The 25,873-nt window shown below is 39.9% G+C and overlaps 8 protein-coding genes across 8 annotated transcripts; 4 read left to right on the plus strand and 4 right to left on the minus strand.

Annotated features, from left to right (window-relative positions):
- Positions 1 to 4,100: 4,100 nt before the first annotated feature.
- On the plus strand, positions 4,101 to 4,635 carry MELLADRAFT_115398 (family 76 glycosyltransferase; the record flags this gene model as incomplete). The annotated part of the gene is made up of 2 exons (XM_007405831.1): positions 4,101 to 4,412; positions 4,515 to 4,635. Coding segments are annotated over 2 exons (357 nt in total), but the record flags the coding sequence as incomplete, so codon positions are not given.
- A 459-nt stretch (positions 4,636 to 5,094) lies between these two features.
- Positions 5,095 to 6,173, plus strand: MELLADRAFT_74153 (uncharacterized protein; the record flags this gene model as incomplete). Its single annotated transcript, XM_007405832.1, has 4 exons — positions 5,095 to 5,155; positions 5,299 to 5,701; positions 5,802 to 6,076; positions 6,146 to 6,173. Coding segments are annotated over 2 exons (298 nt in total), but the record flags the coding sequence as incomplete, so codon positions are not given.
- A 547-nt stretch (positions 6,174 to 6,720) lies between these two features.
- MELLADRAFT_102983 (uncharacterized protein) lies at positions 6,721 to 9,683 on the plus strand (the record flags this gene model as incomplete). The annotated part of the gene is made up of 5 exons (XM_007405833.1): positions 6,721 to 6,775; positions 7,011 to 7,270; positions 7,340 to 7,678; positions 8,891 to 9,265; positions 9,354 to 9,683. 5 exons carry the CDS (start codon positions 6,721 to 6,723, stop codon positions 9,681 to 9,683), a joined length of 1,359 nt encoding a protein of 452 aa, XP_007405895.1.
- A 458-nt stretch (positions 9,684 to 10,141) lies between these two features.
- MELLADRAFT_102984 (uncharacterized protein) lies at positions 10,142 to 10,786 on the plus strand (the record flags this gene model as incomplete). Its single annotated transcript, XM_007405834.1, has 3 exons — positions 10,142 to 10,201; positions 10,282 to 10,668; positions 10,739 to 10,786. The coding sequence occupies 3 exons, from the start codon at positions 10,142 to 10,144 to the stop codon at positions 10,784 to 10,786; spliced, it is 495 nt and encodes a 164-aa protein (XP_007405896.1).
- Positions 10,787 to 13,235: 2,449 nt separating this feature from the next.
- MELLADRAFT_93380 (uncharacterized protein) lies at positions 13,236 to 14,694 on the minus strand (the record flags this gene model as incomplete). Its single annotated transcript, XM_007406244.1, has 4 exons — positions 13,236 to 13,441; positions 13,524 to 13,861; positions 13,943 to 14,105; positions 14,244 to 14,694. 4 exons carry the CDS (start codon positions 14,692 to 14,694, stop codon positions 13,236 to 13,238), a joined length of 1,158 nt encoding a protein of 385 aa, XP_007406306.1.
- Positions 14,695 to 17,796: 3,102 nt separating this feature from the next.
- MELLADRAFT_60122 (uncharacterized protein) lies at positions 17,797 to 19,432 on the minus strand (the record flags this gene model as incomplete). Its single annotated transcript, XM_007406243.1, has 6 exons — positions 17,797 to 18,246; positions 18,380 to 18,442; positions 18,532 to 18,646; positions 18,743 to 18,812; positions 18,912 to 19,010; positions 19,096 to 19,432. 6 exons carry the CDS (start codon positions 19,430 to 19,432, stop codon positions 17,797 to 17,799), a joined length of 1,134 nt encoding a protein of 377 aa, XP_007406305.1.
- Positions 19,433 to 20,042: 610 nt separating this feature from the next.
- Positions 20,043 to 20,767, minus strand: MELLADRAFT_70948 (uncharacterized protein; the record flags this gene model as incomplete). Its single annotated transcript, XM_007406242.1, has 1 exon — positions 20,043 to 20,767. The coding sequence occupies one exon, from the start codon at positions 20,615 to 20,617 to the stop codon at positions 20,378 to 20,380; it is 240 nt and encodes a 79-aa protein (XP_007406304.1).
- Positions 20,768 to 24,663: 3,896 nt separating this feature from the next.
- Positions 24,664 to 25,405, minus strand: MELLADRAFT_33712 (uncharacterized protein; the record flags this gene model as incomplete). The annotated part of the gene is made up of 3 exons (XM_007406241.1): positions 24,664 to 25,060; positions 25,170 to 25,266; positions 25,354 to 25,405. Coding segments are annotated over 3 exons (546 nt in total), but the record flags the coding sequence as incomplete, so codon positions are not given.
- Positions 25,406 to 25,873: the final 468 nt, after the last annotated feature.

Here is a 25,873-nt window from a genome sequence, read left to right on the forward strand (position 1 = left end):
TATATTTTGCCTTTATAAATCATAAGCAAGACTCAATCAGGAACAAATACCTCTATTGGATCTGTTGTTTTGTGTAGGTAGGTATTGGTAGTTCAACAAAGGACAAAGAGAAGATGAGTTTCCTGATAGATGCAAGTACAACTGAAATTCTGTTTGGATTTCATGATGTGTGTTTGACTTCTAAAAGAGCAACAGTTGCTTTTTGTTTTTTGTGCTCCATTTACTTGACTACATGCATTTTTGCACAGAATACATAAACAAAACCTCTATAGACACTTGTTCATTGTTAAGTGATGCACTCCTGAGCCAATACTTGAAGTCTTATTGATTATGTTCACTCTTGCAATCAAAAAATCCTCAGTGAGTCATCCCAAGAATAAGATGAGCTTATCAGGATGCACATTATCCATATTCACTCAGCATTCCCTCAATTTCTCCTTCTGAGGAAAACAAAATAGAATACCAATTACACACCCCTACTTTCTCTTGCCTGTACCCACCAACTTCCTTGAAGCCTTCCTCACACTTCCTGATTGCAAGGCAAAGTTTGTTTACTCTTGCATTCCTGGTTATGTTGGACAGTTTTTGCTTAGTTGTAATCATTGCCAGTGCTTAGATAAATAGGGACTAACGAGCCCATCAAACACCATAATTGAACTTTTCATTCCAGCCCGTAATGCATCTCTTCCTTTATCTACTTCTCTTGAGAAAAATCCAATTCCTTAAAACTTTTGCAATGACCATTGACCCCTCTCAGTCTTGCATAGCATCAGAAAAATGGCCCCAGATGGAAGACAGCAGATCCCCTTCCATCCCATGGCATGGTTGGTTGAAATTGAAGGCCAGCATGAGCTCTGGATTGACCGGAATGATGCTTTCTGGAGTTTCACAAGTTTGCTATGGAATTGACATATTGTTTTGTTGTGTCTTTCAATTACCTCCTGTTTGTCTTTTATACTGAGCGCACATGTTGGACCTTGACTACATCACTATTCAAACTCCGGCCTATTACATTCACCATCATCTGCTACTCTGAACATCACATTGCTTGGAAGCAAACTCAATCCGCCTCCCCCACCAGAGTGTTTAGTCTTGCAGCCTTACCAATCAGATTGGACAGTAAGAAAACCCGGGATAACTCCTCTGAAGTTTGGTGTACTGGAGCCCATTGACCCTAGGCACGGCAAATGCATCAGATGGGTGGTTATATTTTGCATGGTCTACTCTAGGCTCTGTTAGTTCTACTCACGCATATCAATGGTGAAAAACACTTTTATCTACATTAAATTGACCTCTCAATCAACAGAAAATTGGAAACTTGAGGGGTTAGGTTCAACTTACCTAAAGCTCCTGTGATACTGGTTACTGTTTATTCAGATCAACCAAAAGGAGATGGAAGACCTGGTTGGTTTGATACCAGAGATTGGCACAATTTAAATTATCTATAGGATGAGGAAGGGTTGAAACATAGTTGCATTCAGATTTCTACAGTTATTTTTGAACAAATCAAGAATCAAGAATAAATGAACAAAACCATTATTGCGGGCTTCAGTCAAGGTAAGAAATTTTCAACATCATGTCTGAATGTGAACCTATTGATGCATTATCCTGGATGAATACTGATAATTCTCTCTCCAACTTTTTGTTCCAATTCAACAGGTGCTGTGATGAGTTTGTTGATGAGTTTGTCACTTTTCAAGCCCCCACCTGCTACATTTACGGGATAAAAAGTAGAATCTGGGCACGTGCCCGGCCTTGTGCCAAGATTCTTTTTGCAGTAAATTTGAATTCTGGGCCCTGACTTTTGCCCAGAAAATCAAAATTTACAGCCAAAATAATCCTGGGCGTGAGGCTGGGCACCTGCCTGAATTTTACTTTGTATCCCACAATTGATTTTGGTATGCAAAACAATTCTGTAAGAACTTGATATGTCCTCACTGAAGGAAAGGTATAAGGAAGGGTCAAGAACATATAAAGTATCTTTTAAGCCAAGTTGCAACAAACACCACCACAGAATGTGGTGGAATGTTTTCTAGAATCAAAGTATAAATTGCTTTACAAAGTGGTGGACATCGCTTGTTGGTGACCCAAGCTGCAATTGAAATCTAATTCAGTTCAAAAGTGACTGAAGATGAGGCAACTGTTCAGACAATATCAAAGCCAGCTTGTTTTTTAGAAAAAAATGTAAGAAAAAAAAACCGTGTGGTGTGACACTAAAGCTCACCATCTCAGCTCAGAAACACTTGTCTGGCCAAACAAACAGGCTTTTCAAAAGCCTTGCTGTTTGCCTGGCTTGATTCATGTCACAGGTATCAATTCTTTAGTGGTCGGACACATCACTAGGTTTGCATGTTGACCCTGGGCATCCCAGCAAAAGGTATTTGTGACACCTTTGATTGGAATTCAACCAAATTCCTACAAATTCTATGGCGCCCAATGCGCTTGCTACAACTTGTTCAAACTTTTGCCCAACCCCTAATGACAAGTGATCAGTCAAAGATCCTTCTACAAGAATGATAAATAGATAGAAAGAGGATTTGTAATAAAAGATGTACCTGACTCCAATGAGACTTGTCAGGTCAAGGTAGTGTTGTGGAAAGGGAGATATACATAGGGAACTAAGTCTTAGGTCTAAGGTATGTTAAGTAATATGGTAGACTTCTGTAATGACAAGTGACATGAGGCATTACATTCTCCCCCCCCATAAAGAAAAAGAAAGAAAGGAAAATAAGAAATGTATGGTTGGTAGTGCCGAGAAGCGTCAAAGGTTGGACCAGCGGGTATTACTCTGCCAACTTGAGGCCGAGCAAGAAAACTCACTGAATTTCTGAGCCAAAGATACTGTTGGACTCCTGGCATTGATGGCAATCCAGATATGCCATTGGAAATTCAATATTCAAACTTCTTGTTTTAGTTGGTTTCTACAACATAACTAAATCTTGTCTTGAAGTGTAGTTTTTGATAAATATCCGGTCCGAGATTTGACGCTTCTTGACACTACCAACCATAAAAAGAAAAATAACACACATAATAAATGAATCAGGTCTGTTGAGGTAACCCACATAGAAAGGTTTATAGAGGAATCAAGAAAACAAGGGAATTAACACTGACAACATGAAAGCAGGCAAGTAAAGAAAAAGAATGAAAGAAACGTAAGAAAATTCTAAAGATTGAAATAATATGATGAACTTTGTTGGTGTTTGATGTTTTGATAGATGAAGGTTGTCAGCACAAAAGAGAGAAAGAAACAAAAGAAAAGGAGACAAAAAGAAAGAAAGAGAAAGAAAGAGAAAGAAAGAGAAAGGGAAAAATCTGAGAAGAAAGAAAGGAAGAAAAGAATCCTGATGGTGTTTGGTTGGGACTTGTTGGATACTGTGGAAGAAAAGCAGACAGGTGGTCTAACACTCACAGTATGGCCATGGTTTTGTTTTGAAAATGGTAGTGCGGTACCTTGGTGGTGCATACAAGTGGAGGGAGCTGACTTTTACTCCAAACACCCTTGTCATACCACTTCCTCCTTGTTTCCAACAAATGGCTTGAGCCTTGATACATTGAAGACCCAGTGATGCTTGTTGCCCTCATGTAGTTCTAATTCACACCACCACTGACTCGTGAGGGGTATGGGGATGAGATTCCGACCGTCAAGCTCAAAAACCGGGACTTTCGGGTTTTGCTCAAAAGTCGGTGTGCTCGGGCCGCAATCAAGCTTGGCGCGGGTATTTTCTTCGATAATCACATTCACAAGATCTTGAAAAGCACTCCACGGTTCTCCACGGTTCCGCATTTCAAGCGTGTCGCATTGTTCAAGTTCCATTCATCCTCTCTCAGTTTATCAGAGCTAGTCACTCAGCACATTGATTTGGTCGTGCAAGGTTCGACAAAGAACGAATCAAGACGAATCTTACGTTTACTGATGCCGCTGCGTACGATCCTGCAGACGGGTCCTTCACCACTCTTCTACTCATAATCTGGCGATCAGTCCTTCGCACCATTCGAATATCTTGAGATATCTGAATTTCTTGATCGACTATTGTGGCTCCAAAAGCGATGAGCCAAAAAAAGCATCTAATCAAGATCGCTTCTATAGCGTTCATGATTCGTTCGATCACCTTGATTTTAATATTGCTCATCCCAAAATTCAATTTGGTGCCCGCCTTCGATTCGTCAGCTCGTTCTATGGGCACGCTAGAAGGATTGGTTCGATGGGACGTTTTGCATTTTTTGTCTATTTATCGACACGGTGGCCGGACCGTTGAACAACAATGGGCCTTTGGTAAAGGTATTACTTGGGTATTGTCCCTGGGTCAATCACTTGTACCTCAAAGTCTTTACACTCAAGAACAAGCTGCTATTCTGGGAGGTAGCTTATTGGCCTTATTTGCCAGTGTACTTTCAACTGTGATGTTGTATCTGTTGGTTATTGTCCATCATGTTCTTCCAATGATTCTTTTTGACTTTGAGTGATCTGACAATTGTGTTGGTGGTGGCGTGGTGCTTGGGATATTGATAAACAGCTTGACGATGGAGTTGACAACTTCTAGTCAATTTTCATTTCTCACTAGCTTACTTCACATCTTTTCGCCATCGCCGAGCACTCAAGTCGTAGTCTATACCGAGCCTTTCTTTGCCCTCTTCACCTTCGCTGGCATGTTGGGTTTTGCAAGACTTGATCGATACCCCCAAAGACGTCTCAAAATGACAGTTTGTCTACTCAAATTGACAATTGCTGGGCTGTGGGCGATTTCTACCAGTTTCAGGCCCTTGGGTGTGATGATGGCAGGGTTTTGGGGATGGGATTGGATCAAACAATCCCTTCGACGGATACGTACTAATCCGGCCAACAGGTTTGGTGCATTGATAGTCAGTTTCATTTCTCTTTGACTCCGAATGTCATTTCAATGTGTTTACCAAGATATTCATGAGCTCTTGTTTTGCTCTATCGACTGTGTTTGAAAATGATTGATCAGATCATCGGGATCCGGGCAATCGAGACTGCTGTGCTAGTCTTTATCACTTGTGCACCATTCCTTTTAGATCAATACCAGGCGTATCTTCGGTTCTGCTTAAACCAGGGAGGTTCAGAATCCTTTTCACCTCGACCTTGGTGCTCAAATACACTCCCTGCGATTTATCCATTTGTTCAGTCTCACTACTGGTAAGTGATCAGATTGTGTTTCAAGAATCTTCGTTCATCTCTTCCGTCTTTGCAGGGGATTTGGCAAGCTCCCTAAACAAGTGTTTTCATCACACCAACTGCGAAAACTGACTTGATCTTATGTATCTTGAAACTCGAACAAGGGATGTGGGATTTTTACGATATTGGAAACTTGCCCAAATTCCGAATTTCATAATATCTATCCCACTTTACTTTCTTTCTTTTTCTGGCATCTCAACATATTACAGATCCTCAAAACCCAATACTTCTCGACCTTTCCTAAGATCTCGATTGATGATTTACATTCATTTACAATTAATCTTGACGATGATCTTATTCTTCAATTCACATGTTCAAATCATCTTACGTCAAGCTGCTAGTATCCCTGGGATTTGGTGGGCTCTTGCTGATCAAGTGGGATCGGGTTGGGGTTTATGGCCTGGTGAAAAGACTGGAAAATGGTGGTGGATTTGGTGTGGTCTTTGGGGCCCGATTAGTGTGTTACTCTGGATAGGGTTCTATCCTCCCGCTTGATAAATTCAGAACGTTTGTAAATTCTTCACGTAATACTTCAATGGGATTGTTCAGTGGTGCTATTTGGGGAACTAAATCCATATATCATTTCTTTGTTTGGATCCAATCACAGTTGTCAACCAAAAATTTCAATATTCTCCCCTTTTGAGGCACATGATAAACTAAGATATATGGTTTTGGATCTTGACTTGAATCTGCAGGTCCAGAAATTTGTGAAGACTGCTTCAATTTTTCATGATGTGAATTTCTTTAGACTTTCTCAAAAGTAAAGCCCATTGGTCTTTGTAAATATATAAAACAATTTGGGAAAGATTACAAGGTTTTTTGTTGCCTGCAATCTTGCATTCTTTTTAGTGTGGTAGATATAGAAGAGTGACTCAATCATATGTATGTATTTTCCACTCTGGTTCTTTTCAGATATTCATAATCACTAACATTTGGGTATGCAATCATTAGGAAATAAGAACATTGTGGGATTGGTCAGAAAAATCCATCTTCTCAACTCCAAACGGGAGCACCCGAGGATCCGGGTTTCCGTCCTGGGAATTTGGGACTGAGAATTTGGGAATATATCCCACTCGCTAAAAGCATACATAGAGGCATACTACATGTCATACCAGTCAAGTCCATCAACCTACGTCAAAAGTCTAAAACCCTACGTACAATCTTCTGCACCCCATGTTGCAAGCCTGTCACATCCCCAACTTGCACATCACATTCCTCTCTCCAATCTCTCTCTCTCAGTATCACAATGACCAAAACGGACATCCCCAATATCAAAGATCAGTGTGATCAGAGTTTCATCCAACCAAAAGGGAAGTTGACACACCTCAAAAATTATCATCATGATCCCACTCAACATTTTCATTGGAACTTACACATCCCGCCTTCAATCAAATCGCCAAGGTCATTTCAATCATCTTTTCGATCATGGTCGTCGCGTAACTGGTCCACAAACGCTATCAATTCATCACTGAAGGATACCTGCCTGAGCCCGCACTCAACAAACTGGTTGGCATTCTGTGTCCAGAATGCCAGACTGCCCTCTGTTATCATTCGGCAAAGGAGAACGCATGGCTCATCCATGTCAGTTCTTTTCATTCATTTTGTTTTACTACATCTTACCTTGAACACTGCAACAAACACAATAAACTGACACTGGTCCTTCCTCCTTAGTGCCCACGAAAGCCCAAGAATGGTCACAATTGGCGCACATGGCGATGTGACCAACTCAACCACAAAGGGGCCCTGATCAATGCTGGGGCTTCACAACCGATCGTCTCTACTTCGGCAGACTGGGGACCTCGGATATCCCCCTAAGGGGTTGTCCTTCCTCCAAAACCAACCAACAACGCTGCGCAAGTTCCCAATTTGGTACCACCTCTTCCTCGTGATGGCCATCCGTTCCTAGGCCGAGTAGAAGAGGCATTTACCCCTTTCGAAAATCAACGCAAATCACTTGCCGGCCCTCATCGTTCTTCGAAAGTTGCTTACCCATATCAGAGGGCCTCTCGAGGGCCCGTTGCTTGGACTCACCGGACCACTGGCAACAAAAGTTGCGCGTATCAATACTGTCAAGCTGTCAGTAGTAGTTCCAACCCCAAAACACACATAACACACTAACACTTCCCCACCTATCATCTATCATAGTGCTGTCTTGAATTCGGTTTAACAGCCTGCCTGAAGCACGTCCGTCGCCCGGACCCCCACATCACACATTGGCCAGCCAGCGTGACCACGCCCATTCACCTACCTACCCCCAGCACATCTCAACCACCGGTACCACTACCGCCCCAGGCAGTGCAGCCACATGCTGCACCTGCTCGCATCCATCAGTGGGCGCAATCGGCCAACTCGCTTGGACACCGCCTGGGGGTCCAGGCCGTCTCAGCAATTCAAATTGATCGCTGCGAACAATACGAAGCGATGGACCGCAGAGCCAACAGATACGAAGAGAGGAAAGTGGTGACTATCCACTTATGGCTTGATGTGCGTGATTCATGCTCACTTACTACATTGAGATAGAGATATTGATGACCATCCGATCCAACAGCAAGATGAATACAAAGTGATCTCTGCCCATATGGACCAATGGTCTAAAGCACGGCTGGAAGAATCACCGCTGCTCATGCAGGCATGCACGCGTAAATTCGGTGGCACTTGGAATCGGGCCCTTTGTTTTTGGGACGAGAAGATTGATAATTGGGTGGGTCCGTATCTTCTAACACTACACAAAATATAATATTTTCTGGGCAGAAAATTAAATTATTGATACACAAAAATATTGAGAGGCCAGGAGAAGGGCAAAAAATAAATAAAAATATGCATCTTGTTCCCTGCGGTGAGAGCTTCACTCTCCATATTTTTCCATATTTTTACAGTCCGTATTGATTATTGTACTAACAATAAACCTTCATAATCATCCAATTACAACCCTGGTAAGCAAGCATCTTTGAAATTTGGCTCATTAGCTGTTTAGAGAAACTTTTGATACCTGAAAACACCTATAACTTTGTCAAATCTGCATCAAAACACTCGATTTTAAGTGCATTAGAAAGCTGAACTCTTCCTCTCGAACTTTCATAAGATCAAGAACTATGTAGCTAGTATTCCAATCATTCTATGGATCTGTATGTACAAATGTATAAAAAAGATGATATCTTTTTCAGCAGACCAGCATGCTGTGTGGTCCTATTATGAGCTATTTGAAGGACAATTCCAGCTTACCAATGCACCCAAAATCGAGCGTTTTGGACCAGAATTGAAAAAGTTATGAGTATTTTCAGAAATCAAAAGTTTCTCTAAACACTAATGAGCCAAATTTCAGTGCTTGTTACAGGTTGTAATTGGATGATTGTGAAGGTTTATTGTTAGTACACTTATCAATATGGACTGTAAAAATACGGAAAAATATGCAGAGTGAAGTTCCCAACGCAGGGAACAAGATGCATATTTTTATTCATTTTTTGCTCTCCTCCTGGCCTCTCAATATTTTTGTGTATCAATAATTTAATTTTCTGCCCAGAAAATATTATCTTTCTTGTAGTGTAAACAAAAGCCCAAAGCACCCAAATTTGAGCTCCATTTTGGTAGCACGAAACCATGGTTTCGTTCCCACACAGGTACTCAGCGTCCAAAAACGAGATTATAGTCAAGTCGCCGAACTTAGATCCCCGTACCCCCGGCTTGCCCCTTCCAAAGCTCAAGGCCTTCAACACAACCCACGAGGCACCTGCTCGATCAGACGTTGAAACCTCTCAAGCAGACAGTGGAAGTGGACACAAGGCGTTGCAGCCAGACTCGCTGCAATCTGACCCCAATGAAGTCGTCGTGGTGAACGGCAAAGGTTCCCATTCCCAACCATATGTACGCGAAAAAGTTTGCAAGGAGCCCACCCCAACCCCAGTCAGTACACTGCAATCACATCATGCCGATGAAGATGAAGACAAAGGAAGCACGGACGACGTGATATTTGTGAGCAAAAACTACCGCGCAGAATCGGAGCTCCCCGAATTTGATCCTATGTATCGAAGACCGTCGGCAACTACAGGCACTAAAGAAATCTCGGACAACATTGTAAGTGCTTGTATTTATGATGCGTCTCGAACATTTATAAGTCTTGATCATTTACACGGAAACGCATATACCTTTTTCTGGGTGACAGCCAGACGAAGACAGCTCCCAAACGGCCACTCCGGTGTTGACAAACCCCACCCCTGTAACCGCCAAAAAGAAGGGGTGGCCCTTGTCTTCTTCACTTATCACCAAACTGCTTGCATGGTACCGGGATTGTGAGATCCGTGCTCCTTTGCAGGCATGGAAGGATACCTTTGGTTCCGAGTGGCATTATGCCCGTTTGACGGTGTATAGGTATAAAAATTGGATTGACAGGGTGACGTATACGCGATTTGCGGCCAAGTACGTCAGCTTGCCTTGTGCAACAGTGGGGGAAGCACGTGATGTCTTCAAAAAAGAGTTCAAAGCGGTGTCGTGATGACATCTGACGTGGTACACAATCATACACAATTCCATTATCTTACATAGCATACCCCCACCCTTAATCAGCTTTTAACCAGGTTGTTACTAATGGTTAGATATTAAATAATCGATACAATTGGTTTAGATGCAATAATACAACTTCGCTTTGCTCTTTTGACAACATCGCCTCGCTCATTTGGTGACATACCAGGGGCCCATGTTTACGTCTCTTGTAACGTTTGCAACGGCAACGCCAGGGTAAGGCCTTACCGGTCGGTGCCCTGCCCACTGCCCACTTCCCACTGGCTGGTTATTAACAACAACCAAGTGACCCTGCCTACCATGCGAATGAGAATGATGAAGCATTCTGCATCGTCAAGGGAGAAGTCACTTGGATTGGACTCACCCCACATATAAATAACTGACACTCTTATTTCGTATACGTTTGGCCAGCATCTATCTGCATCAGTCAGCATGGCTTCCGCACCTGATCTTACTGCAACTATGAACACCATCATCACTACCACCAGCGAGGTACATAGCATTCCAACTTTTTTTTCATATTTATATAAGAAAAAACTATATTTGAAGCTAATTTTATTTCTTTTGCTCAGACCTCGCAATTGCGCGCGCCAGAAAGCGGCCTTGCCTGGCACCAGACCGACACAGAACTTATTCTGAAATCTATCGCAGAGGCCCCCATTGTCTCCCCACTGAAAGCGTATGGATATATCACCTCCAAAGATATGCTCACCCGCAATTGGACTTATAGTTTAAACGGGGCGGTCGGGTTTATTGAAGACAGTGGCACTGTCTTCATTAAACACAGCAGCCTCACGCAAAGCTTGGTTGCCACCGTACCTCCACAACAACAAGATCTCGCAGGCAAAGCGAGTATCAGCGGAATTGGCAAAGTCGTCAAGGTTAACATGGACAACCTCAACGAAGACGGTGAATGGCACCTTACTGTTCACGCTGAACATGATGTATTCGATCCTGAAGTGAGTATACTCTGTCAATTCATTATCTATTGACAGACACTGACACTGATAGTTAATGTTTAATTTAAAGAGTTCTGGACACTGTTCACCGGATCTTGATGATTCCGGAGTAGACTAATCTGCTTCACAAGCTTACAGTACGAAATGGAAACCTGAGGGCACAGGAACCGTGTTAGACTGTAGCTTGAATGCTAGTCTACAACGAGAACAGAACTACTGACCTGAGGGCACAGGAACCGTGTTAGACTGTAGCTTGAATGCTAGTCTACAACGAGAACAGAACTGCGAGCTCAAACAAAGTCGTGAAGAGCACGCGTATAATGATAAGTTAAACAGACTTATAAAAGATGAATTAAAATGATTCTTTTCGACGCGACTAACCTGAGGGCACAGGAACTGTGTTAGACTGTAGCTTGAATGCTAGTCTACAACGAGAACAGAACTACTGACCTAACACAACAAGATCAAGAAGATAACAAAGGAATAAAACATCAGACAGAGAGCAGAGAAAATGATAAGGTGAATCAAAGAACTATCTACCTGCGAGCTCAAACAAAGTCGTGAAGAGCGCATGTATAATGATAAGTTAAACAGACTTATAAAAGATGAATTAAAACTAAGTTGAGAGTATCAATATTAGTAAGAAAAATTGTTGATAATGAAACAAGAGGAAAACTTAATGATTCTTTTCGACGTGAAAAGAAGCAGAAAGAGAGGAAACAACAATTACAAAAGAGAACTAAAAGACCCTCAAAAATTTCCACCGTTTACCCCCTGGATTCATTTCACCTGTCATCCCTTTCTTCACTCAACCGATTTTACAAACTAACACCTGCATCGCTTAACTACCTCCAACTCACGCTCTTCATCACAATCTGTTCAAATACCAAAACAGGAAAATGATCTTTGACCTTTCACCAAGATAACATCTTAACATAATTCAGGTACAAAAACAAATTCAATGCAATTACATCCAGCTCCTAATGAATAAAGGGACTCAGATAGATTCTATGACAAATGACTTTACTTGTATATACTTGCATTACCCTCTTTTCCTTTGGTTGTGGTTGCTTCCCACACTCATTTCAAGTTTATGCAATGGTCATAGGTTCTAACCACTAACATGGTTTGTGAGGTTTCGGTAGTTTTCCACCTTTATAATAAGAAAACATCAAAAGATAAAAGGTTCATATTTCAAAATATTCATGAAAGAAATAAATAGAACTATTCATGAAATAAGATGAACAAAAACAAGACTATGACACCATGACACATTTTCACTTGTGTACGTGTATAACTATAACAAGAAAAAACAGGCTCATTCATTTCATGTGTGCATGACACCAAGGTTGAGATTCCTTTGAACTAGATACTTCCAATACCCAAGAACTGCATTCCCAAACGCTTACTCAACTTTTTCGTTAGCCATACGTTCCGCAAATATAACATTTCTTCCAAGAACAAATTATACCTGAGAGAGTGCATGTTACGGCACATCGATGCAAAACCACCGTACCAAATATTGGTCAGTTCAGTGGCTGACGCATTGAAAACCCATTCGCCGTGTTCTTGTATATCAGGAAAGAGTTTTGGGTCGGTGAAGAGCTTGCAGAACTGATCACTTTCTGCATGCGATCAATGGTGAAAAGGGTCCACAGGGATTACTGTACCTTGAAAGCGATGTGTATCACTGGAGCCGTGATATCACAGTGTAACTTTACTAGTCACTGGCAGGCCAGTGAGTTCCATTCACCTCAATCCAATCTCAATTCAATGTCAGTTCAATATCAGTTTGACATCCAATTATGTTTGAGTGGGGGGTATGCATGGGCTGCATAATCTCTCAAACCTTGCAGACATTCTGACACCTTCATGTGTGGACATGCAACCAAACTTTATTCCAGTTCATTCTGGAAGGTTGTTTGTCTGCTGCTCTAGGCCAAACATTGAGATTGGATTGATATTGAACTGACATGGATTTGAGATTGGATTGAGATGGACGTACTCACTGGCCTGCCAGTGAGTAGTAAATCGACACTGTGTATATGTGTTCAGTGAGTCGACAGGCGTTGTCGTAGAACACCACCTCTGGGACACCTTGAGGAAACGTTTCCTCGAGGAAGTGCTGTGAGGTTCAATTGATTAGTATCAATCTCTGTGAAGTTTCAAGGTGGAGGAGGAACGAAATTTACCTTCACGGCACTGACCGATTCAGCATGATAGAAGGTCTTACGCGCCAAAATAATCCCGCAGCACCCTACAACGAGTTGATCGTTGTGTGTGCGGCACCTTGAAGCCACGACTTTCTTTTTTCCTTGTGATTCCCCCCCATCTCATGCGCCTTCGTGTGCGCGATTAGATTTGTCAGCTTGACGCAATCCTTCAAGATCATTAAACTCTGCTGTTTCAGCATCCAGGTGAACTGTGGGGTCCGAGGGAAGGTTGGAACCAGGGCGATTCAGAATTGCTGTGAGGGCAAAATTGGATTTGACCCTTTCAGTAAATTTAGCCCACGCTTCTATGTGGGAGGTGTCGTCACACATTTTGGAGTTCGGCATAGCATCGCGTCAGCACGGTTGTGCATGGCATCGATTGCCTAGGAGCCCATAGTGGTAGGTACAGAACCAATCGTTAATGTTTTGCAGTCGGTTTGTGCAAGGCCCTTCGGGTGAGGGTTGTCCTGAATTCTTTGCGAGTTCAGCCAGCTGATCCGTGGAGGCACTGCATCTCCAGTGGCCAATCGTAAGCCCGTCGGTCACCACGGCACGTATACCTATACAATGATCAGAGGTGTCAGAGAATAGATACTAGACATTGGGTCAGCTTGAGGTGACAGCCGAACCACAACCACGTACCCATCAAGATTTCCTCACCCGTATCAGGATCAATACCACCAGAATTCACACGGACACAGCTACTGCAGTAGTGGTCTCGGAACCTAGTCCCTTCAATATCGAGTTTTTCAAGGTGGGACGCGATGGCTTCGTCCAAACGGACATCGTCATTGCCTTTGGCAGGCAGTGACAGTTGCTGCTGTCGTCGATCTTTGTGGCCTATGAGGGCCCGCAATTCAAGGCCATCTAGGCACACCGCCTCGGACATAGCCGGCGAAAAGCCCTTGTTGAACTGCGGAATATCTACCTCTTCGACATAGATTTCGTTATACCAATTGGTCAAATTGAAATGCGAGACACTGTCGACGGGAGAGGTGATCATCAGAAACACTGGTGCTTGACAGGTAACGAAGAAAAATAAGGAATATTCAAATGCTTACTGAGCAAGCATTTGAATCACGCGGAAGAGGTGTCCCAGCCGGTTTGTGATGTAATAGTGGCAGTGTACATGGAGAATGGTGTCGTCACGTCCCATTTGCAAAGTACAATAGTGTCGCATACCGTTGTGGGTGTAGTAACTGGGCCGATACATAGCGTTACAGCCTGGATGGATATATAATATATGTGTAGAATCGGTCATCATTGAGAAAGTATAATAGTTAATCATGAGTAAGTGAGGATTGACTTAAGTGAGGATCGACTTATGTGTTAAATAAACCAAAGAAGAAGGGGCTCGCTCACCTGGACAATCCAAGATCACTGTCTGAACCGTATGCACCCCATCTGTGTCGAACAGGTAGCCATTGAGGCGGGTGTGAACGTGTAACTTGCAGGCTTTTGGGCAAGCGAGACAGTGCGAAACCGGTGGCCGTAAGTAACGTTCGTGTATTGGAGTTGTCAAGTCAGAATGGTGACCAAAAGTTCGGATGGCCCCAACAGGGTCAAAACATGTTAAGTACGGAAATGATAAACTCCACAGATCTTGCATGAGGTGGTTGGCAAACTGGGGTGTTAATGCAGTTGTGAGGAAAGCTAAAACAGATCGGTTTGATGTGAGGCGCAAGGCCACTCCAGCGCTATGCTGAACCTCGGAGGCCAAGGAGATGAATTGAACAAAATCGGCAACGGTGAGTGTTGCGCTGAGTTGAGGACTGGTGTTGGCGATGTGCGCCACGAAGTTGTGAAGTAGCATGGTGAATGGAGTAAAGGAAAGGTGTGATGAGTGTGAGTTGTGATGAGGTTGTGATGAGCATGAGTAAATGATCGAAAGGAGAGGGATGAGGGCAAGATCCTTTCACACGCATGTTCACAAAGGTCAACATTCATGTTGAGATGCAATTTCACGGGGAACACATGGAAACCACCACAGGCATAACCTGTGTCCAAAACCATTTTGGTATTGTCAAAAACATGTAGCATATCATTTCAAGTTGGTTACATGGTCGGTATTTACATAGCATACTGACCCATACAGTCATGGTGTATGGGAGGTTTGTCCCAGATTCCCAGAGTCCCAGAGTGTCCCAGGCTACCCCCGGATCCTCTGGTTTACCGCTCCAAACACATGTCTGTGCACCAGGATAATCAGCCATTTGGCATAACACAAGCTTATGTAGACCAAATATTGATCTTGGAGGCCATGATGCAAAGAGCCTCAGGAGTCAGAACCAGCCCTGTTCACTAATTATACTGCACACAGTCACACATACTCTGCCCTCAAGTCTCTGAACTTATGTTACAAGACTGGAGATGATGTACAAACTTGTGAAGTGTCTCTCTGTCCCTTTCTTTGTTTGATGAGACTGATCATCATGCATGGTTTTGTACACCATGACCAGAATTCATAAACTTATGCATCTTACCAATGTATGCCAGAGAAACAGATGTGATACAAAAGCCAAATTTAATGCTGTAACTTATCTATTTGTATGGGTTTCACTACAGGTACCATCAACTTTGTTCATTTGTTGATGAATAATTTCAAAAAGAGTAAGAAAAACAATCATTTGTTAAAGTGTACAGACCTTATGTAGATTGAAAAAGTGAAGTAGACAAAACAAATTGAGAGATGTTTATTTTGATCCAAGCAATTTCTTTGTTGTATTTACTGTCACATACCAAAGACTAAAGCCAACATCAAGACTATTTGATGAAGAAAGTTTTGGTAATTTGGAATAGATATAGATATGACTTCTTTCTTCTTTGTGCTTCTATGGGATTGAGTTGAGGATCTAGAGATGATGGATCATGTTTTTTTGACAACTTGGTTTTTCCCTCAACAATTGTTTTTACATAATTTAAGCAAATACCTGAATAGGTTTGTTATAGGTTGGCTATATCATCATATTGTTGATGGGATTAGGTCTTCCAATTGGTCCAAGGTTTTGAGTCCTAAGAGCCTTTTCCAGAATCAGATCTTGAGTTGCTATAATTTTGAACAATGATATAAAATCAGTCTTCAAATCCATATACTTCTTTAACTTCACACTCAAGAAATTATCAAAATTAAATACCTGATTGTTTTTTTAATTGAGATGATTTTTCTACAGGATAGGATACATCACTTATCCTTTCACCTACAAAAAATGATATCAAACCAATTAATTAAATCAAATTTAAGTTTTTCATCTTCTTTATTTCATGATGAGTAATGAATCAAAAAACTTTACCTTTTCCTAAATTCTTTGGATCAATTTTTTTTGAAAAACAATTTATCAATTTTCCAATATTGGTTTGACCAATCATAGCCTCAATAGGTTTTGGCTTTTCTACTACATGAAGAAGGTTTTTGTCTGATGAAATCTTGGATAATAGACATTGATTGATTAGGAGTATGAATCCTATTTGAAGGATTATCTTGAATTTTGAATGAAATGAGAGCATTTGTGATGTTTGATTTCAGACAATTCTTTTATTTTGAAATATGAACCTGAATTGAAGTTGATATATTTGAAAGAATTGCAGGATTGATTGTAGACCTTAGCCTTGGTTTTTCCTACAACAGTTCCTTATGACAAGTTCTGTGATGTAATGATTTTCTTACCGTTGATTCGATCAAAGTGGACTGAGGAGTTGATAGTGCTAAGAACAAGTAAATAAAATGCTGATTCATAAAGTCATCAAACAATCAAGCCTTATGGAGATGCTGGCCGATTTGGAAAAAAAACTTGAAGGTTCGATTCACAGATCTTGATATCAAACTTGACGATTTCTCGCGCAGAGAGGTTTGTAAAACATCTTTTCTTGCAAAATCTCCAAGATTGTATAATCAATGAGCAGTCATTATATTTCAATTGAGCAGGCAATGTCATCATACCTGAATGAGATCATACGTAGGTTTGTAGGTCGGAAGTAAGCTTTGATTCAATTGCCTTCGATGAAGCCTTCATGAACACGATTTGGATCGACAAGGAATTCGATGAAACTCGTGACGACTGTCCGCATCTTTACAAACTATCCAGATCGTTTCCGCAACAGTTTCCGCAAGGATTTCGTACTTTGGATGATGAATCAAACCGTTATCAACTCAGTCTGGTACAGTAAATATACACCGACAAAAAAATGGTGTAAACGAGTGAGGTAGAGAATGGTAAAGAGGGATGGTAAAGAGAAACAAATTTGATGAGAACCAGAATTCATGAGGTCATACATAAGATCTCAACCTGGTATGTATGACATCATTGACATGAGTTTCAATTACATATCTACTTCTCATCCTTTTACAAAGGCAATGAGACCAACCAATCATGAGCAAGTCATTAGCACACCAAGCACATTACAGCTAAACCTCAACCAATAAAGTATATCTAGACTAAGTACCGAATTCAAGGAATGGTTCCTTGAGTAAAATGAAAAAGCAATCTCTTTCCATATCATCAAAAAAAATGCCAATCCCAAACAAACAAAACAAAACAAACATATGTACCACCATACATACTAATGTATACATGCAAAAAAAAAGAAAAGAAAGAAAAAAACAAGCGAAAATTTGTAAAAAAAACCAATTTATTTTTCAAAAACTTCATCAATCAATAATTTATCTTTTGCTTCAAGATAATTAACTCCAAATAAATCACTCATCGATTCCCAATCTTTACTTTTTTGAATCTTGATTTTCATCTCTTTACGTATCGATTTAAGGTTTTTCATATCTGATTTTTCTTGATTGGATGGAGTTTTAAGATCCATAGTAGTTAGACAATATCTAATCAACACGAAAAAGAAATCAATGATCTATTAGTTTGTTTTGATTGATAATTAAGTAAGTAGATGGTAAAACAAAAGATAAATTGGTTTACTTTGCATTAGCATATCCTTGTCCGGTTACCAAACCCGTCTTAATAAATAAAGGTATAATCTGAGTCACTGGATCCGAAAGACCACAAGGACTAAAACAAGACACATTCCTTTCTGCACCTCTAGCAATCATTATTCTTTGAACTCCAGTTAAAGCTTTAATCTTTTCCATATCTTTGTATTCAAAACAATCACCATTAGCCACCACAGGTAAAGGAACACTAGAGCTTCTGGATCGGTTGACAGTTTCGACAATCTCTTTTAGTCGATGTAGGAGTGCTGGTTCAGTTGATCTCATGAGTTGAGTACGACAATGTACGGTTAAACAAGAAATACCAGTGGCACTGATTTGTTTGACTAAGTTTAATGTGTCTTCTTGGTCGGGTAATAATCGGATTTTTGCCGAGATTGGATGGGTTGGAATGTTTTTGACTAGATGAGATAGAATCTAAACCCCCCCAAAAAGAGATTCGTTTTTTGTTTTTCAAAATCAATCAGAATTAGAATCTATGGATTTGCGGTTTGGATGGAAAAAAGAATGAATGAATACAAGTCGAAATTCCGGCTTGGTTTTTGCTTACTCCACATAATTTCTCTGGTTCTTTTAATAATGCAGCACCCATTCCACCTTTTAAAGAGAAGTCCTATGAATCGATTTTTTCCCCATCAATTCATCACATCTCGAGAACCCCCCCTTTCCCTTCGATCTGTTTGGATTGAAAGCTTGACGTACCTTTGGACATCCACAATTTAAATCGATTCCACTTACATCCTGTAAAACGGTTTGTGCGGCTTTAAGTGCTAGTTCTGGATCAGCACTACCGATTTGATAAATTAATCGAGATTTTCTACCAAAAAATACCATCATCACAATCAAAATCAACTTCATGAATCCGAAACCCTACGGAACAATCAATCATCAGGTTTATAAAAGATTGACTTACTCTCTTGGATGAGTTTGCCAAATAGAAGTAGTACCATTATTTTTAGTATATTGTATAGTTCCAGTTCTTTCTAATTTCAAAGTTACCAAACCCCCCGTCCAAAAAAACCAAAACCAAAACCTTGAACAGAAATCCATTTGAACATAATTTTCTTTAAAAGATTAATTACCATTGACGATTCTTTCTGATCCAATGATCGCTTTATCTACAATCTCAGGTCCCCAAACTAATGCTGCACCATATTCTAAAGCCAATAACCGAGTGGTCACTAAACAAAACCAAACCAAAAATCATTTAAATTTCATTCAACAATACATTAAAGTTAAGAAAAACGAAAGGAAAAAGAATCATACAAGTTCCAATTCGAACCATGGGAGCTAAATAAAGTCCAGTAGAATACAATTCTGAAAAACTTTTTCTACTTTCTAATTGGGTTTCATCAAGATCTTGATTATCATTTTTGGCGATTTGGTCTTCTTTTTCTTCTTCTTGATTTAGGATATCATTTTCAAGTTTAACTTTTTTACTTTGATGTTCATCAAGTTTAATAAGTCCAGATGATTTAGAAGTTTCGATTGAAGGTGAAGGTGATCTTGATCTTGATCTTGTTCTTATCATTTGAAGTATAGCTTGAAGAAATTTGATGGGGTTTGCTTTAACTTTTCGAATCGGTTGAAATGGTTTGAACATTTTTAGATTACCAAACTCCAACACCCGGTCTAATTCATGCCCGAAGACCGTCGGAATTCTTTATAAGCATATCAACAGTTAGTCACTAGTCTATGCATTACATGTTGTTTCGTATGTGTGACAGACCAGCAACATCTTCTTGACTATTTTTTGTCAGAAATGAAATCACCCATCCTCCGCTATTCTATCAACCAAGAAAACCAAGTCCACATATCAAGCCTTTCAAGTTCCTACCCCCATGACAAAGTATACGAATTCTCCCAAGAACTCATCATTCTCCAACCACCTCAACTTCTCATTCTTATCCCAAAAAATCCAAAAAAAACCATCACATCACATCACATTATTCTTCCAGTTAAACATTTCATATTCTGTAAAGGTTATCAATCCATCAATCAAACCCAACCTCTTCAAAAGTTGAAGTCTTAAACCTCCTCTAAAAGAAGCAATCCCAAATCCCACCCTGCACATTTTTCTCAACTTGTACTCATATTCAATCATTTCATCATCTTCACGAACCACAATACATCTTACAAACACTCTATCCTCATTCCTCATTCCTCAATAGAATGTATTTAGACCATACTTGATCAATTACACCAAACCATTTGATAATCTATCCAAGAAAAAAAGTTACAATGAAAAAATAACAATCAAACATGATAATGATACAAAAAAAAAAGAAATCTGTAAACTCTCTTCTTAATTCTAAGAAACAATTTATAAAAATAAAAAAACTGAAAAAAAACTGAACCCCTATATCTGGCTCTCTCTGTCTGTTTCTCCTTTATATCTTAAAAAATAAAAATAATGCAATATAATGAAAGAAAAAAAAACGAAACGGAATAAAACGAAATAAAACGAAATAAAAGGTAAAATAAAACGAATTAAAACTTATCACAACCTTCTTAAAAAACCAAAAAAAAAACATGTGTATAGATATCATCATAAGATCAGAAACGAAAAAGAAAGATCATCCGAATGCCTTTCTTTTCGAATCGGATCAGTCTTGATAAGTTTGTTGAGATCTAAAATGTAAAGCGGACCAAGTTTGATATGGATTAGATCTTGTGTTATCTTGATGATTGATGATTGATGCAACGTAGTAGATGTCGGTATAACAGAATCATCTTTCAAAATTGCTTTCGTATAAATCAACAATACAAACCAACCTATCCAAACCATGATTTCCAAAACTGATCTTCAATCTAACTAAACTTAAACCATTCCGAATCAATCCATTCCAACTCCTTCCCCTGTTCCTTCTTCTTCATCATGATTCATCCCCTCATTCTCTTCTTCTTCCACTTCCACTTCTCCTTCTCCTTCTCCAATCTCAACCCTGTTCAAGACCTTCTTACTCTGTAAATCCTTTTCACCAGGTTGATAAACCAAAGCATCCTTCGCCCTACTAATCAATCCTTCCAAAACCCTTACAGTTTCCGAAAACTGTAAATCAGATCTCATCAAGTTTTCAATCTTTAAACTTTCTACATTATTGTTATTCGTATGAAGAGCTTCGGTTTCCGATTCTTCTGGTCCTGATTGCAGTCCTCCTTCTTCACTGGGATAGCTTAGCATTGGATGTGCACTGATCATCAATCTTTCTCGTAACTTCTTTCGTAACTCTCGGATCTCACTTGTTTGTTTTAGTTTGGTTCGTTCTAGTCTTGCATTGATGGCTAGTAAAGATGAATTACTGATTTCAAGATCTAAAATCTAAACCCCCGCCAAAAAAAAAGCAAGATTGAAAAAAACCCATTCAAATCAGTCAGTAATCCACCAAACCTTTATGAATCATTAAAGATCTTATCGATGGCACACCTTTCGATTCACTCTTGCTTCATCTTCTTTTACTTCTCCAACTTGTGAACTCTTTTCAGTGACTTGTTCTTCTTCTTCTCCCTTTTCTTTTTCTCCCATCACTTCTTGATCATTCAAGACTTCCCAATCTTCTTCCAAGCTTGGTTTCTGATCTGTCTGAGCTGAAGTATGGTAAGACAAAGAAGCTTCAGGCTCGATGGGATGTGTCCATGTTTCATTAAATCCTGTTTTTGAGATCGGATCGGTTGGGATGGCTCGTTGAGTTGATGAAGAGACAGGTGTTCTATCAGTTGATATATCTCGAGGTCTTGTGGTCTCATTTGTGGGATTTGGATCACGTTTGATCAGGTTCAGTGGGGATGCTAAGGAAGGAGAAAGGTCAGATGAAGTGAGATTGTTGATCAATGAGTTGGCGAGTTTATGTTGATTTAAAGTAGGTCTAGCTAATTCATCTTTAAAAACTTTCAATACGTTTTCAGGCAGTTTCACGGGCTGATGATGATCTGTTCGAGGTGATGGAAAAGTTGATTGATTGATATCGATCTTTGAAGGTGATAAGTGATGATCATTTCGATGAATTGGTTTCTGACGAGTAGATAGACCAAGTGGATGGGTACGTGAAAGTTCTGATCCTCCATCTGCATTAGCTGAGGTAGATGAAGCAGATGAGAAACAATCGGAATCTAATTGGCTTGGACAACGATCTGAATGAGTGTTGGCTCTTGAACGTGATGGTGATGGTCTTTGAGTGATGTTGGGTGAAAGGACGATATCTTTAGTATGAGGTATAGGTCGAAATGGACTGTTTGGACGAGAACTGATTTGATGAAGCGCTTTGGAAGACTAGAAAACCCAAGGTTAGGTTGTAAGAAGATCCAGATTCAGAGAATGAGAGATGAATGAACTTACTTTGACGACTCTAGCTGTGATGGTTGAAGTGGGATTGTTGTGATGATGATGTGATAGAGCAGAAGGTCTTGTAGCGAGATGAGGAACTGAGATTGGATTAGAAGATGAAGGAGAAGGAGAAGGAGATGGACGAGTGATAGCAGGAGATAATTTGATTTTAGCTTTGATGGGATGATGATTAGGATTGATAGAAGTGGTTAATCGAGAAGTGTTTGGTATTGATGAAGATGAATGAGTGAGTTGATTATTGTTTCGTTTGATGATAAAGTTTTGATGATGGTTGTTTGTGCTGACTACCTTTCGTGGTTTTGATTCATGATGAGAAGAATGAGAAGTAAGTGGTAAAGCCATCTTGGATGAGTTGATGAGTTGATTAGTTTATTGATGAGAGTCAAGAGTTGAAGATTAAAGAGTAGAGTAGAAGAGTTTACATATCAAACAATCACAAGTAACAGTCAAGTGAGTCATTACACAAATCTCATCATCAGCAGTCAATTTCACTTCAATCTACTCATTCAAACTCACTCTCAAACTCTGTAAAGATCATACAATTCAATCACTTCATCAGTCTCACTACAGCCCTTTGCACAATTGATGACTTTGAAGAAAAAAAACACCTCGAGTTTTTTTTGAAAAAACCTTGAGTTTTTTTTGGAAAGTGACCGAGTTTTGTCAACAAGCTGCTGAGTACTTCAAAAAGTCAGTGAGTTTTTTTTGGAAACCTGGCCCAGTAATTCTAAAAGAGAAAGAGGTCGCTCAGTTTTTGAAAAACTCAATGAGTTTTTGAAAAAAACTCGCAGGTTTTTTTTGAAAACTCAAGTGTTTTGCCTTTTTCCAGAGTCATCAATTCTGCAAAGGGCTGTAGTTAACAAGAATTATAGAAGCAAACAAAAACATCACTCTAGTCTATAGAGGTCTCTTGAGGAAACAGTTCCAATAAAGTGTCAAGAAGAAAAATTCACATTTTTTAAATCTTGACACATTTTCACTCAACTTTGAGCCACAATTTGACAAGTGAGATTTTTAGCAATCCACTGATCCCATCATATCCTATCATTCACTCTTAGAAGACCTTTCCAAGGGGATAGACAATAAGTCACATAGATATGCTACTAGGATTTCAAAAGCAGTTAGAAATCATTCCAAGTAAATCAGATTCAAAGGGAGGTGTGATTCTGAAGAAGTGGATGAAGTTAATGAACAATTCTAGAAAATACAGATAACTGGAACTGCCAAGAGGTTCCCTGCTCATGTATTTCCTCAAAGATGTCTTATACTGTAAAGAAGTTAGAAGACATTTCTGAACCATTTTTGACCTATACAAATTCTCCTCAAGTCAAAATGAAACCACCATCAGATGTATAAGTAATCAAGTGAAAAAATGATCAAACCAAAATTAAATCTTCTCTTCCCGCTGGTTTATTTGGAGGACATCATCTGAGACTGAGGTGTACTTGAAAGTCAACCACAATATGTACACCACAAGGACACTCAGATACATTCAGGATGTCCTCTTTTTTGCAGAGGGCAAGACATCCTGTCATAGGCTCCTGCAAAGCGTCCGCCAGGTATCCCCCTCAGACACCCTCAAGGAGTGTTCCAAGATGTGCTCGGACTGAGGACACTGCCACGGCATCCAAAGGATGAAGTGAGGATATCCCACCTCAGGGTCATCTCAATGATGACCTAACTTAGGATGCCAGCCCAATGTCTGGATGTAGGATGGTTGGGACATCCTCCTGCAAAAAGGTGTCTTTGTGCTGTAGGTGGTAGCTAGATCCGTCGAACCAATGGATTTTGATCAAGCTTATAAAGATACATCAGATCCATCATTTCCTGAGGTTAGGCTCCCTTTTTCTCAGCTTTCTCATTCAATCTTTGGGATTTTCTTGAAGATCTGATCACCAGCTTGCCAAGTTTTAATTTGCTTGACAAACTTTCTAGAATCTCTCTGGGTACACTATCAGTGAACGCATCAATAAGAGCTTGTCTGAGTCATTGGGAATCCAAGATGACATTGTCTGAATTATACCAAAACAAACTAAGATGATTATAATGTATATAGACCCCAGTGTTGTGGAGCGTCTGAAGTGATCTATTTATTGGTTGATTTGAATCATTTTCAGTCATTACTTGAGATAGACTACGAGTAATTTGTACAGCTTGATAGGTACCATGGAGAGTTGATGTGGTTGATGAGCTTTTTGCAAACCGTTTGTTACTATTAGATCAATCCAGATGATTCAATCTAGATTCGGTTTGAAAAGTTGGTGTAACCAATACTTTTGACCAATGTGATTTAACAATTGCATTGACCATGATATTATGAATTGATCCTGCACAAACGATCTTTCGATCCTTCAATTCTTCATGCCATTTAAAACCCGACCATCACCATCCAGAATCCCAACCCCCTCAATAAATCATACAACTTCTTGACAATGAAAATCCCAATAGCAATCGATTTCCAAAACCCAAACCCAATGTTCATGTTCAAATCATTTTGGAGTTTTCGAATTCAAAGTTGAAGCAGTACTACGAGTTCTATGAAACTTAGGTAACGTTTCAGACAAATACATCAAATGTTTAGCATGTAATCCACGAGCTTGACCCGATCCTTCACCCGACCAATGAGTTCGTTCAGATCGTTCACCAAAGATCACAGACCAATCGGGTAAAACCATAGGTTCTAAGATCCCATTTTCAAAACTTGAGACGCTCGGTTCCGAAACTAATGTACAACCGGCTCCTATGATACAATGATCACTGATGGTAAGATCTGATGAAACTTTACATTTGCTTTCGAAGATGTTGTGTGATCCGATCGATTTGGCTTCTACTCTACATCCTACTGAAAATAAATTATCGTTTCCAATTTCCATGGGAGTTTTATGACTGCATATTGAGTTTTTTTCGTTCACATTTGGTTGATCAAAATCAACGAGCATTCGATCATCACAATCTTGAAGATCAAAGTTAATCAAAATGAAAAGAAATGACTTACCGATTACATATTACTGATTGTTCTTCTACTATACAACCTGATCCAAAAATAATAGGTCCAAATCCAACAATCGTACAAGAAGGATGGATCATACAATCTAGACCACGAAAAAAGAAGTGAAACTTCAACTTTTGATGATGGTGGATCGAAAATCGTATAAATCATGAAAGAAGAGTTGACTAACTAGGACCGAAAGTGAGATCACCGACCAGATCAACATCTTGAGCTACTACAGCCTATCAATGAAACATTCAAAAAAACGGGTCAATTTGTCTGTTCTCTTCAACTTGGTTTTGAATGATCTTCAAGAAGAAAAGATTGAAGGAAAGTACTTACTGTTGGATGAAATGTGAATCGGTTTTCAATCTTTCTGAACTAGGACCAAAGTTAAGTGTGATATGATCATATCTTAGTATTCATTTCAACTCGAATGGATTTTTCACTCACGGCATGCTTGATCGGTGAAAGAAAGAGATTGAAAGCTTTTGTTTAGTTTGTAGGACGGTGATGACTTGAACCTCACGAAGGCCTTTGACCATCAGGTTGATCCGAGTACCCGACACACTTGTCTTTGACTTGCAGCTCCCGAGACCCCGGGGCTCTTGTACATTAATTCAAAAGTTCAAAAGTTATAGCATCCACAGAGGACTCCGGAATGCCCCTACAAAGGGTAGTCACAAAAAAAAGTTCTTTTTGAGCTCTCT

This window comes from Melampsora larici-populina (genome assembly GCF_000204055.1).
Source record: "Melampsora larici-populina 98AG31 unplaced genomic scaffold MELLAscaffold_5, whole genome shotgun sequence".
NCBI lineage: Eukaryota > Fungi > Basidiomycota > Pucciniomycetes > Pucciniales > Melampsoraceae > Melampsora > Melampsora laricis-populina.